The sequence below is a fragment of the Falco punctatus genome (genome assembly GCF_963210335.1).
Source record: "Falco punctatus genome assembly, chromosome: Z".
In the NCBI taxonomy this organism is placed as follows: Eukaryota; Metazoa; Chordata; class Aves; order Falconiformes; family Falconidae; genus Falco; species Falco punctatus.
In genome coordinates, this window is record NC_137586.1 from 39,381,792 (window position 1) to 39,395,146 (window position 13,355).

General features: G+C 35.6%; 1 protein-coding gene across 4 annotated transcripts in view; it reads left to right on the forward strand.

Annotated features, from left to right (window-relative positions):
• ALDH1A1 (aldehyde dehydrogenase 1 family member A1) overlaps positions 1 to 13,355 on the forward strand; it is a 66,680-nt gene that overhangs the window by 33,142 nt on the left and 20,183 nt on the right. For all 4 annotated transcript variants that reach the window (XM_080373357.1, XM_080373355.1, XM_080373356.1 and 1 more), the window contains 3 exons: positions 5,105 to 5,209; positions 9,354 to 9,494; positions 12,898 to 13,027. In XM_080373357.1, coding sequence (XP_080229483.1) covers positions 5,105 to 5,209; positions 9,354 to 9,494; positions 12,898 to 13,027 — 376 coding nt within the window. The remainder of the gene's footprint in view (positions 1 to 5,104; positions 5,210 to 9,353; positions 9,495 to 12,897; positions 13,028 to 13,355) is intronic.

The following is a 13,355-nucleotide window of genomic DNA, read 5'->3' on the forward strand; positions in this document are numbered from 1 at the left end:
ATTACATGAGCTTGGCTGCATGCACATTTATGTGTGCAGCTGCCTGCACTGCATGTAACATTGCTTATATGGAGAGCTTTGACTTTTTCCTTCTCTTTTCTGTCTTTCATACCTGCATATGCAAGACTACTATCTGGCTTATGAAAGACATCTGGATAGTTTGATTTATACAGTCCTGATAAAGTTATGTTTTAAATGGGAATGGTATTAGAAACATTAATAAGGAAGATATTCTAAACTAATATCATGGGTGATATTGGTTGGTGTAATAAATCCAGTATTTAAACCAATACTCTAAAAACTTCCAAAAATGGTATGTTTTGCTATTATTCCTTACACAGACAGATATGAATTTGGCATACTGTAACATCATAGCAGTGTTATGTTAATATTTACCTTTTGCTTTGTCTCTTTTCTTGGCAATGTAACTAGTTACTAAATAAGTCTTTTTTCATATTAACCATTTAACTGTTGTCTTTGTCTTTTAACAAGAGTCAGAATTTTGTGTGGATACTCCTATAATTATCTCCATCATGTATCTGAAATTTCCAGGGTCTCAAGTATTTATTTTCCTGACATTGTTACATCAGAAGTTTGCTGGTCAGTTGTGATGGTTGGAGGCAGCAATGACACTATATGTGGTGCCCACATAGAAACAAGCTGAAACATACAGGAATATATTAATAGGAAGTTGTCACCATACCCATTTAGAGATAATATCTTTATTGATCTTGATAGTTACTACCAAACTATTTCCCAGTTATTAACAACACTCAGACAGTCAGTGTAAGCAATTTCAATACAAATATTGTATTGAAAATACGTAAAATATGTTGCCTGAAAGCTGTCACTTTTTCATAACATATGTTGTGTGGTGGTAAAGTTTAAATCCCAGACCTGTGTGGTCGAAAACTTTTATCCTGTAGTTTTGGTGTCTTTGCTTTGTCCTGCCCTGAGTCAACCATTTGATTTGCTTGCCCCAAAGTATTTTCTCGCTTTCTTTTTAAATGTTCCTGTTACTCAGCAGCAACAGTGTGTCCTGTATCTTAATGGAGGGGAAATGAGAATCACATCTTTTCTGTTAGTTGGCCTCACAGCTACAGTGACTAAAGGTGGGACAAGATTCCATGACTTTAAATACAGGCATGGTTCAAGCACAAAATCTTTGGCACAGTCAGTCAGACCTTGCTGTGGTTTTGATGACAGACATGATCAATATCTCACATGCATGCCAGCAATGCAGTGGCACTGGGACAGAGCAAGAAGGAAGGGCGCCAGCCTGTCAACAGCAGGAAGATGGGCTTAGGCACTGAGAGGGCAGCTTAGGGTGGCAACCCCGTATCAGCACTGACCCAAACCCAGAGATCACAGAGGTGGTTAGACAGAGAGTGACAGGTACTGTTAATACTGGACAGTATACATCATCATGTCCACTTTGGAGAACAACCTACATGACACTCAGGAGCAACATAACTTCTTTTTTTCAACATCTGTGCCATGTGTCAGATCTTTCCAATGAGGTTTCTCTTCCTGTTTCTAGGCAGGGTCAGAAGTAAAAAGTTAACCCACTTCGACAATTTTACCAGCAGTGGCTCAGAAGTGGCTAACTCTAGGGTAGCACAGACCTTCTACATGTATGGATAGGGCCGCAGTTCTATTTTGCAATTCCGAACAGAGATAAGTGCCTCAAATTTTACCCAAAGGTCCTTAGCCTTCACTCTGCTTGTCCTCTTAAGTTTTCACAGCTGTGGAATATCGCATAATTTCTCAGTAATTAGGGAGTAAGTAGAGCATATTTTTAGTAGCTTGTTTTATTCTCTGTCTCTTAGCAATTGCTGAATCAATTCATTTTGTATCATCTTTAATATGACAGGAGGCAAAACCCAGAAATATTATCGTTATTTTAATAATAGTATAGAGTACACTTTTAAAAAGCCATTTACCTTTTTATAATAGTGTGTATAGTGCCATATTTTCCCTACAAAACTGAAAAACACTGTTTTTTCAGGCACAATTGCAGTGTTTGTTCGTTTTAATGGAAAAGCAGACTGATTTTTACAGATTTTTTCAACAGTCTTATTAACATGCAGTAACCAAAAACCTAGAGAGCTGCAGTATTTCTCACTCCTGAAACCCTCATTGGACATAATTTTAAGGGACATATAGTACAACTGAAATTAGGACACCAGAGCTTGAAAGAGAAGGAAAGTCCCATAGTATATGGGATAACAAAATTAATAGTAAAAGTAAAATAGACATGGTAGGAATTTTGTGCTGTTTTTGAAGAAAGTATTCTTGTATAACACTGATGTCATTTAGACCTTATAAGGATTTCAAACTTAACAGTACCTTTGCCAATTACTTATTCCCATACAAAAGGGACTAGGTTTGAATTTCTGGGGTTATGAAACCACAAATGGTTACAGATCATAAAAGTTCAACATGGGAAACAACAATTCCCACCTTGCTTTGTTTGGGTCTTCTTCTAAGTGCACTAGTAATGTTTCAGTGAAGAGTCGATGGTATTTATTCCAGTCTTGCAAAGTAAATTCAGTACACAATGTACTTTGACCCAGTATAAAAGTTTGATCTCCAAGTAAGGAAACAGTTCCTAACATTTATTAAATTAAATATGGATATCAATTTCATTGCTGCTGGGTAAGCTGTTATGATTAACTTTGGTGTAGGTCAGCTGCTGTGCAATTGTTCTTTTGTGCTTAATTGCTAGCTATATATTTGGCACTGTGAAAATCTTGAAATAGAAAGACATTAAATAAAAAGACAGGATATTCTAACAAGATTGAGGAAAGCACAATTTTAACTTATTGTTTTGGTTTTAATGTTAGACTTCTCCAGTCTCTGACAGGTAAAAGTCAGGATAAAACAGTTAAATGAGCAATGCAGGCTGGCCTGGTTTTCCTGGTACATGGAGGTTCCACACAAAGGCAACAGATTAGTAAAAGGGGTTATACAATATCTAGGAGGATCGAAAATCAAGGCTGGTGGTGTCTGCTAAGAGAAATGAGTGTGAAGACACATCAGAGATCCTCAGAGTTGGAATTAAGTATGAAAAACTATGAAAATGTACACAAGTAATATTAATTTGCTGTAATACCCCTTGCAGTTCAAACAATAATAGTCAGACATGGACAGTAATAGTCAGGATAACAAGCATTTTATAACTTTTATTCCTAAAGGCTGACTAGGAGGCAGGGAAGTGTCATCAGTTTCAGGGTGACAGAAGATTTGGTAGCTGTGACCATTAAATCGGACTTAATCAGGATATTGATTGAAATTTCTGAATAAATAATGAATATCATCAAATGTATAGGATCACCTTAAGCAGAAAATAGTCATACTGATTATAAAGCAAGACAGTTAAAATGATTACCCAAGGATCACCTTGGCAAAGCCTGAAGTCATACAAGGCAAGTAGCATCACTCTTCAAAAGCAGGAATTGCAGCACGTACTGAAGATTAAAACCAGAGACATTTGAATTCCTGGTGTTTTGCAGAGAAACTTTCAGGTAGGGCAAGGAGAGAGAAGAGCCCCCCATATACATTACCATCAGCTGTAATCCTGTCAAGCCATGAGGGCATATACACTGTCAGCACTCACATTTGCTATATGTGTGTGTGGTTATATTCACACGCTGAGTGCAGGATTATGGTAATACAGCACAACCCCGCCTCTGGTACCCATAACACAGTTCCTAGGGAATAACAGCATTGTGACATGGAAATGCTCAGAATGAGATCCTGCAAACAGTCTTTCCAAGGAGGTGTAGGAACTAGCTTTGAAAACTATGATCAGAAGTGCCACCGTTTCCTGTATATTTTCATTAGGATCTGTTGAGTTGTACAGGGTTATATGTATGGGTGAGGATCATAGCCATCTTCTGCCCATAAGGTACTGTTTAAATTCTCCTTGCTGTCAGCTCTTGGACATTTTAATTTGGCCAGTGTAAACATTTTGCTTTGTGCTGGTTCAGTCTGGGAGGATAGCCCTCCTTTCCTTGTAAGATTAGGACAAGCAGAAAAACAGCAATTAAAGAAATAAGTGTGTGTGATTTCATCAATAAAGTAATTCAACTTCCTTTCCAGGCAACAACGATGTGTGAAAGAGAACTTTTCTCCTAGTATAGGCTGCTAACTGTGTTTTTAAGAGAGTGTCTCTGTGAAATGCACCAAGTAGCAAGAACAGTTTAGGTTTTCTCCAAGGTTACTCACAGTGTAATTGTGGTGAATACATCAGCCATATCCTCTTGATTCATACTTCTTATCTTTATTTAATGGAGTAAAATCTGCTGTTTCTGTAAAAGATTAAGATCATTATGTTTCTGCTTTTAAATCTCCATTAGGATCACATTCAATGAAGCAGGAATCCACAAAGCCAAAGGATTTGGGTGAAAAACAAAAGAGCTCCTCCCTAATCTCTAATTATTTTTCTCCTGTAACATGGAAATGGAGAAGTATATTTGCTTACTTTTTACTCTGCTTAAGTGGTTCCTTCTTTGTTTCGTTCAATTAACTGTGGTGGGTTTTTTTTTAATCTTGACTTTAATTTCAGGAAGACATGCTGTTGGATTTTTTTGGCGGGGATTTTCTTTTTTGGCAGGAGATAGTGAAGAGAAATCAAAGCAAAGCTAAATAAAATTGTGTTCTCTGAGATATTACATGTACTAAACACAACGACCGAGTTTACTTCTCTTGGGCTGTGCAACAGAAAGGCCCTCCATTGTTACCCACCCTGTGAAAATGGGAAACCCAGGTAGTTTTAGGTGGGTCATTGATGGCTGTAACTTTCCAATGTCACAAACCAGTTTGAGAGAGGAAGGATCCCTTTGTCTGATGATCTCAAACAAAGTACAAAGATCATGCAGAGAGAGGAAGTTTGCCTCCCCAGAGGAAGTTAATTTTAAAAGCTGATCCTGGTTAAGTGTGTACGTTGTTACTCATCTCTTCAGAAGAATGAAGAAACAACTGTTACACTTTTTATTTCAGGTACCTATCAATCAGGTAGCTCTCAGCTATGAAAGAGATTTTTTCATTAAAACAGATAAAATATGTTACTAATATTGCCACACTATTTCTTCATCTGCAGATATTTATAAACAATGAGTGGCATGATTCGGTCAGTGGTAAAAAATTTGAAGTCTTTAATCCTGCAAATGAAGAGAAAATCTGTGAGGTTGAAGAAGGCGACAAGGTAGGGTTTTCTTTCTTGCTCGCTCTTAACTCTAGTTTTAAATTCAATTCTGCATCTTAAAAGCAGGAATGCAAGCGTCCATCTCTGTTCATGTAAAACCCCACCTCAGATACATACTTACTCCATCCCATATACCTTCTGCAAACATAATTCTTAGCTTTTTTAATGAGCCTTACTGCCTTGATGTTCCTTGTAAACAAACACTGAAAAACTGTTTTATTCTTAGAAACTTGCTCATCAGAGGAAAATTCTGAAGAAATATTTTTATTAATATCTTTTGTTAATAATATTGATCCTTTTCATTATGTTTGATCAGTGACATCTAATAATTGCAAATTTTTTTGTTATTTTTTCCTGTGTTTTCCTTACACAGTGATGTAATCTGTTCGTGACACATTTATAAAAGCCTGTTCATTATAAATAACATGAAGTGGACAAATACTTGTATTTTCCCACACAGACGCTGTGAAGATGATCATTACCATGAGCATTTTTATCTATGAATATATCTTCTCAGTACTGTCCCCTTCAAATATTTGGTTTTGTGAAAAATGTATTGCAACATGGTCCTAAAGAAAGTATTTGTATTTTATATTTATAAGGTTTCTTATTGGAAAATTACATACACACATACACATATAATATCAAAGATATAATTAAAACCTTAGCCTTCAAATAAACAGCCCTATATTTCTGTATATTATGTATTTTTTGTGGAAAAGGATTTGCCTAGTGGTACCATATAGTTTAAATGTAAGTTGTCAATTAGCAGTGTACACTTTTAAACAGAACAGACAATGTTCTTTAAACATTTTAAAACTGATGACCAAAGAAAATTTTTTATAAACTCTGAGAAATAAATATGAGCAGTTTTCTATTTCAAATTAACAGGTATACAAGAAGTGATGACTGTAATGGAAAATAAAATTGGTTTTATAATTACTTGGTTTGATTCTTGCAAATATTTATTTCATTTTTCTACACTTTCTCCTCAAAGTTAAATTTTTACATCAAAAACTGCGAAAATTTTCTCACATTTCTCACAAAATGAAATCTGATGTTAACTTTAGTCAAGAAATATGCATATCTGGAAATATTTGTAACAAGGGTGTTTTAAATCCAGCAGCAGAATGTCCATTAAACACCTTTTTATCCATGACAACTACTATAAAACTTACAAGCCATTTATCTGTGTTAAAGTTCACCAAAAAAAAATACTGCCCATATAATAAGCACGATCTCTTTCAAAATACTATAATGTATTGTACAAAGATTCACTCTGAAATAAAATGGGTTTTGTGAGAAACACAAAGAAACCCGGTTCATTCACCATCCTGTGCTTACTGAATCTTAGTTACTCTGTTCTGTAGTTTCATCATGAATCCACTCATAAACATTGGCTCAAATGCTATCTGTCTAGCACATGAGCAATAGTGTCCACACTTTATTAAGACGGTCATAGTGAAGACACATTTTAAACATTTTGTTAGGCAGATGGCTGAGAAATTCTTCATGAATTTGTATTTTGATAATTTCACATGTCTAATCATGAGTATTTCAAATGCCTGTTTTCTTTCTTTTCTTTAGACCCAATTACCTGTATATAGTCCTCACAGTCACTGAGATTATTTCAGGCTCTTTCTGTCCTCAGCCAAAGAATTTCATAAGCATGCTGTTAACTTCTCAATTGACCCCACTAGAACCATATATGCTTTTGATGTAAAATGGTACTTCTTCTACCTCTTCTCTAGTCAGTGTTTAAAAACCAAACTACGCTGCAAATCAGGTTGGCCTGATATTTGATCATCCTCAAATTAAATTACTCATGACCTGCAACTGTTCACTTACCCATTCAGAATTTTTGTAGCTTTCATTCCTTACAAGCAACCTAACAAATCACTAAAGAGATAATACTGTTCGACACACGGGTTTGCTTTCTCTCCAATAATTTTGCAAACTAATGTGTAATGACAACTGCTATTAACCAAATTGACAAGTGAAATGTACAAATCTAGTAAATTACACAGTCATTGTGAACCTAATATTCTAAAGCCTAGTCTTTAGATAATGAGCCAAGATTTTAGGAATTTAATTTGTGTGTACAATAGGGTTGACAAAGGGCTGTACACTGCCTTGCAGTGGTATTTAAAAAAAAAAAAAAAAGTGGAGATTACAAAGCACAGACACATATGTGGGTGGGGAACTGTTTTCCTTTCAGTTTGATGGCTCTTTCAAGCTATGTTTGCTAATCCTAAAGGCCCCTAGTAATAATAAAGCAGCTCAACAAATGGTCAGTGGGATGTAAAGCAAATGTACTTCTATAAAAAGTCTAAACTAGTTCTGAAAGGAGCTATCAGTCTCTACACTCAGTGTAGATTCAGGTACCCAAATTTCAACTGTTGAAGAACACTTTTTTTTTTCCTTATTTTTCATACACAGCCTTGTATTAGCTTTATATGATTTTTTTTTGTTTAATTATTTCTGCACTTGTAGTAGAAAGAACACATGGCACTGTATTTAGTTTTAATTTACATCATTCATACAAGTATAGCTCATGGTTTCCCTTTCTTTTCTGTAAAGGTCAAGGCGTACCTCCCAAGTCACATTGCAAAGCTGTAAAATATTTATGACAGAGGCAAGAGAGAAAAAACCAAACAAACCAGAATTAAATATTAATTGAATACAATTTTCTGAGTCACAGATAAGTGATGAGGTATTTAATGACATTCTGACAGATTCTGAAGAAATGCAATTGCTTTTAATCTGGTAGATTTCAACTACCGGATCTAAGTGACCGGTCAGTATTACCTCATAGTAATGGCTGTGCTATTTGTAGAGGCCCTTCCCATCTTTTTCCAAATTTCCTGGAATGAACCTTGGGAAGTTCGGGGGGCCTCCTGCCTAGCTCATCTGTGCTGGGCTTTCCAAGCCACTTTTCCAAACACACACACTCCCTGCTTTTAAAAATTACCTGCTGGCTAACAACATTGGTTAAGGATTTCTGGTGAATCTTGGTGATGAGATCTTGCTGTGAACCAAAATCTGGCTAAAATTTTGAACAATTGACTTTGGTGTTATCTTAGTAAACTTCGCTGAGCTAGTCAGCCTTGATAGTGATTCCCCTGCAGGAGAGACTAGCAACCAGCAGTACAAAAAAAAGTTTGAAAGAAATCCTCCAACCAATGCATGCAAATTGCTCAGTAAAATGGGCCATGTATAGATTTTTTTTTTTCTCAGAATTTGTTTTTAATTTCCAACAAAAAACTGGAATAAACCTCCTTTTTATGTCATTGCTTTCCTGGAGAAACTTTTACAAAAATTTTGAGCTATAGAATTCCAAGTAATAAAAACCTTTTCTCAATAGATTTCATAGTTTAGTTTTTTATATTCTGGAACAACCTTGCAGAGGAAACAGTTTCATACAATTCATTGTAGATTAATTTTCCTGCTATAATGAAAGCCAAATGATAAACAATAAATTATGCTATAAACACAATTAATGGACTGACAAATTACCTTGCTTAATGCAAAGACAATGTTTAAACTTTAGAATATTTAGGCTTAGCATTTTAAACTTAGTCAACTGTTAAAATTATTTAAAATACAAATTTTCCTTAAATCTTTCAAAAACAACCACATCGAATTGTCTTCCTCAATAATGAATCTCTGTTCCTGTTATGAAACATTCTAAGGAACAGATTTTTCTAATGTGGTCTTTAGCACACCACCAGATACTTTTAGATGATGTTGAGTACTTAAATATTTAACTTAGAGATTTGGACATCTCTTTGTATATAAAAAAGATTAAATTGCATCAGTAGTGTAATTGGTGGGTGTATCCCCAATTACAGACACTAGAAGGCAGAAGGTTTGAAAATCTGAAGTTTAAAAATAAAGTTCCTTAATATGTTTTTGTTTTAGAAGCTTTGAGAAACCATCTGTTTCTCATACAACTTCACATTGCTGAAATGATAAGTGTTTGAAAGAAAATAACCCATGTATTTAAGATTACTGTACTAATTCTGATTAGATTGGGGTTGGTGTCCCTTATTTAACTTGCAGAACACCTCACATGTTTAACAACCAACAAGACTGATCACAGAATCGATTATTGATTATAAAAGTTTCTCTGTTTTCCCCACAGGCAGATGTAGACAAGGCTGTTAAAGCAGCTCGAAAAGCTTTTGAGCTTGGGTCACCCTGGCGTACAATGGATGCTTCAGAGCGAGGAAGGCTCTTGAATAAACTAGCTGACTTAATTGAAAGAGATCGGCTGATTTTAGCTGTGAGTATGATACATGAACAAAAAGACTGGGAGAAAAGCCTATGTCCCAGTTTTTAAAGAAAGTTATACACAAGCATGACATGGTAAATCCTTGGAAAGTCAGGTTGTCTCAATACTTGTTTCTCATCTCTATTGCAAATGGATTTCATTAAACTGACTTGCGCTTTGGTTTATTAACACCCCCCCCACACAAAGTACTTGAGTATTTGATTAGCTTTCAAATGATACTTAAGCCATCTACAATCAATGCAGTTTCATTTGTCTGTTCTTAAGGACACACTAGCATAGACCACCTGCTTGACACTTGTCTAAATCAAAGCCTGAATCAAGGCCTAAACTCTAAGCCTAGCTCAGCTCTTACAGATGGTACAAGTAAGCATTTGGAGAAATTCTGAATATCATGTCTATATATTTTGTTATCACTGGTCCTTCATTAATTCCAGCTTGCAACTGGCAATGAATGAAAAACCTTAATCAGAACCAAAGGCAGCAATGAATTACTTATTAGTAGGAAGAACACGGTGAGGTGGGAATGATGTCCATCTTTACCATCTACTGTGCATTGGCCATTTTACCACACTTAACAGCAGACACTTAAGTTGTAGCACCACCACCAACAGATTATGCAGCAAGGCAAGAAAGAACATTTTTTTTAAATGCACTACCAATTTGTTAAAGTGTAGTAAAACCCCCCTCATGTTTTAGACCCCACATATGTTGCTACCATTCAGATGAACTCTTTGCTATTTCGAGCACCTTCTGCAATTAACATTTAGGAAGGATAATTGTTTGCAACGTCCTGAAAATGAACCCTGGTTTTCTGCCAACAGCAGCAAAAATTTTAGAGTAGGAGGGAGTATCCGACATTGCAGATAGTCACTCAGACTGATCTAGCTACAGTTTGAACTACCTAGCCATTAGATCGAAACCGCACCATCAATAAGCTCATAAAATTCAAACCTTCAAAATAAGTAAAACCTGCAAGCAATCTATTGCCCATTCTATTGTCCTTATGGCTGTAGTATAGGAAGACACTTGCTTGTGTCCCAAAAAGGTTTTTAAAATCAAAATTAAAAATCGATGGAACTGAGGTTATTTCCTTGAACTCCAAAGTCTGCAGCTGTAAATTTACACTTTTCTTCAACAAAGTTATTTCTCTAATAACCCTGATAGGTTATTAAAGATAATTGTTAAGGATAGGGACTCAGGAGGAAACGGGTGGCTAGAATGTCTGTCCTCAACAAAGTTAGATTTATTGGAATTGAGAGAGACAAAATTGTAAGAGTTATATTTTTAATAGGAAAAGTGTGCTCCATTACAAGTTAAATACTGTGTAAGGTTGGCATTTGCTTCTTTATTGTACAGCCTAAGGCATTACACATGCAAAAAGGATGGAGAAATAATCTTTTTTTCCACAGGAAAGCTGAAACATTAAGTTAGTTTTTCTTCCCACCTGCCATTTTTGTAATATGGAAGTATTGTTTTTCTCTAGGGCTCCTCCCAAGTTAATTTTACTGACCTTGTTTTTAATTCCTACACCTTATTTGCTTTATTAACTGCTTTTTCCTTTTAGATAAGGTGTGTTTGAATCGAGTGCTTTTCAGACTCAGTCGAAATCAGGCGAGATTTTCTCCACTCACAGCTTATCCTAACTGCAGAACAAGTACTACAGAATTGCAAATAGCCTTGTAAACACTAGAGGTCAAAACAGACCCCAAAGCTCATTGCAAAGGTATTTTTCTGTGTCTGTGCATGCGGCCAGGATCAAAATTATTCCATTTCAGTGTTTCATATAATGACAAGATGCCTCCTCTGAGGCTCCAGAGGCTCAACAGTCCTATAGGTAGGCTACTGGAAGAATAAGTCAAAGCAGGGTGCTGAAAGAGCCAGAGAATTTTGTTTCTTAGATTTCAGTCTGTTGTGATGTTAAAAGCTATAGCTGGTGAGTTCAAAGCCAGAAAAAAAAAATTCTCCTATATCCAAAAAGAACAAAACAGTGCCAGACATATTGCCTGGAATGGCAAGGGTATATCTCATTTAATAAGTTCCTTGTTGCTGAAAGACATCAAGCATTGCTAGCTCCTCTATTTGTTCTGTTCTCTTCCCAAGTATGGTATCCACAATATGTCCAGTTATCTACAACTGTGGGATTCACAGGTCAGTTGTTGGTGAAACATTGTACTTGCAGGATCAATCTGTAGACTCAGCCTGCAACCCTGAAGAACCTTTGATATACAAAATAACAAATTTTGAAAAGAAAATAATATTTATAAGATCTGACTAGACCTTGAAACTATAGTTTGAGGGTGTCCTACTAAGTATCCTAACAGGATTGTTCACAAAGCTGAAGATCCCCAGTGTCTCCGTACTGGGAAACTTAAGAAAAAAATTCCAGCAGTGTCAAGAAGATCTTGACACTATTTAAGAACTGTACATGATCTTTAACTAGATATCCAAACAATCAGGGGTGTTTAAACAACATTAATCCTCACCACAGTCCCTAGACATGGCTGGAAATCAACAATGTTTAGTGCTGGTGTCTATGGAATCATTAAAGTGTTGTGGGTGAAACACAATTGCCAGCTGAAAAATTATAGATGTTCAATGAATATTTGCTGATCATTATTCTAAAGGTTTATATCTGTCTGGCATGGAGGTCCATGGCATGGAGAGTCAAGCCTGGCTTCAAATAAGACCAGTTAGTTCACTCAGTTAAAGATTAGCCAATAAAAGAGAGTCTTTTCTAAGCATTTATTTTTCGTAGTGAATTTTTCTCAGTTGAGTGTACTTGATAGCTCAGACCTCTCCCTTTCACATCAAACACTCAAGGTATATTTAGGGTATTTTATTCCATGCTTTGAGTCTTCTTGGTCATATAAGTTGCTAATCAGGGGTTCATTAAGCACCAAGAAAGATGTTTCTTAATAATTAAACATCACAGGATCCTAAGTTAATGTTACTGATGTTTCCAGGAGACTACTGCCTACCTTGGGTGTCATTGGAAAGCCACCTGTTTTATTTTCATCAGTTATTTGCACAGTCTCCTAGCTGATCATTTCATCTATACTTGTAGAATAGTTAATATAAATTAAAACAGTGTAACTGATTCAGATATGGAAAATCTTGGTTTTTTCAGATGTCTCATCATTGCAAATGTGCCATGATCATGATCATGTTATCTACATAGCTCACTGTGAATGAATGATCATGAAAATTTCTCATTTGTATATTGCTACCTTTGGTTTTTCAAATGCTACATGTCCTTCAGAGAGGAATTAATCCAAATGTTTGTACTGAAGCTGAAAACTTCTGAACTCAACAACCAAAAGCTAAATTACAAAGTACAAGCATGAGAACTATTATCCATAATTGATATTAACTTTGTAATTGCTGTTTTCTGCAGACAATGGAAGCCATTGATGGTGGGAAACTCTTTTCCACTGCTTACCTAATGGATTTAGGTGCCTGTATCAAAACATTACGCTACTGTGCAGGCTGGGCTGATAAAATCCATGGCCATACTGTTCCAATGGGTGAGTAGTTTTGAGATAACAGAAGTACTCAACTGAAGTCAATGTAATCCATAAAAAACTGCCTATTTGTAAATGTTGTGCAACACAAAATGTATCTCAAATAGAAAATATTTTAGATAGTTCTTTATACAGATTATTGAAGATTTATCATACTGCTTCTTTTAAACATTTAGTGCAGTTATTCACATTCATTTCTTGTTTTATACACCACTAATAAGTACTTCATTGAACAAAAGATTTTAGCCTGTATGCACATCTAAGTCTGGCAGGTTACTTTTGCATAACAATATATAGTTTATACAATGATACAGTAATGAAAACCAGGTAT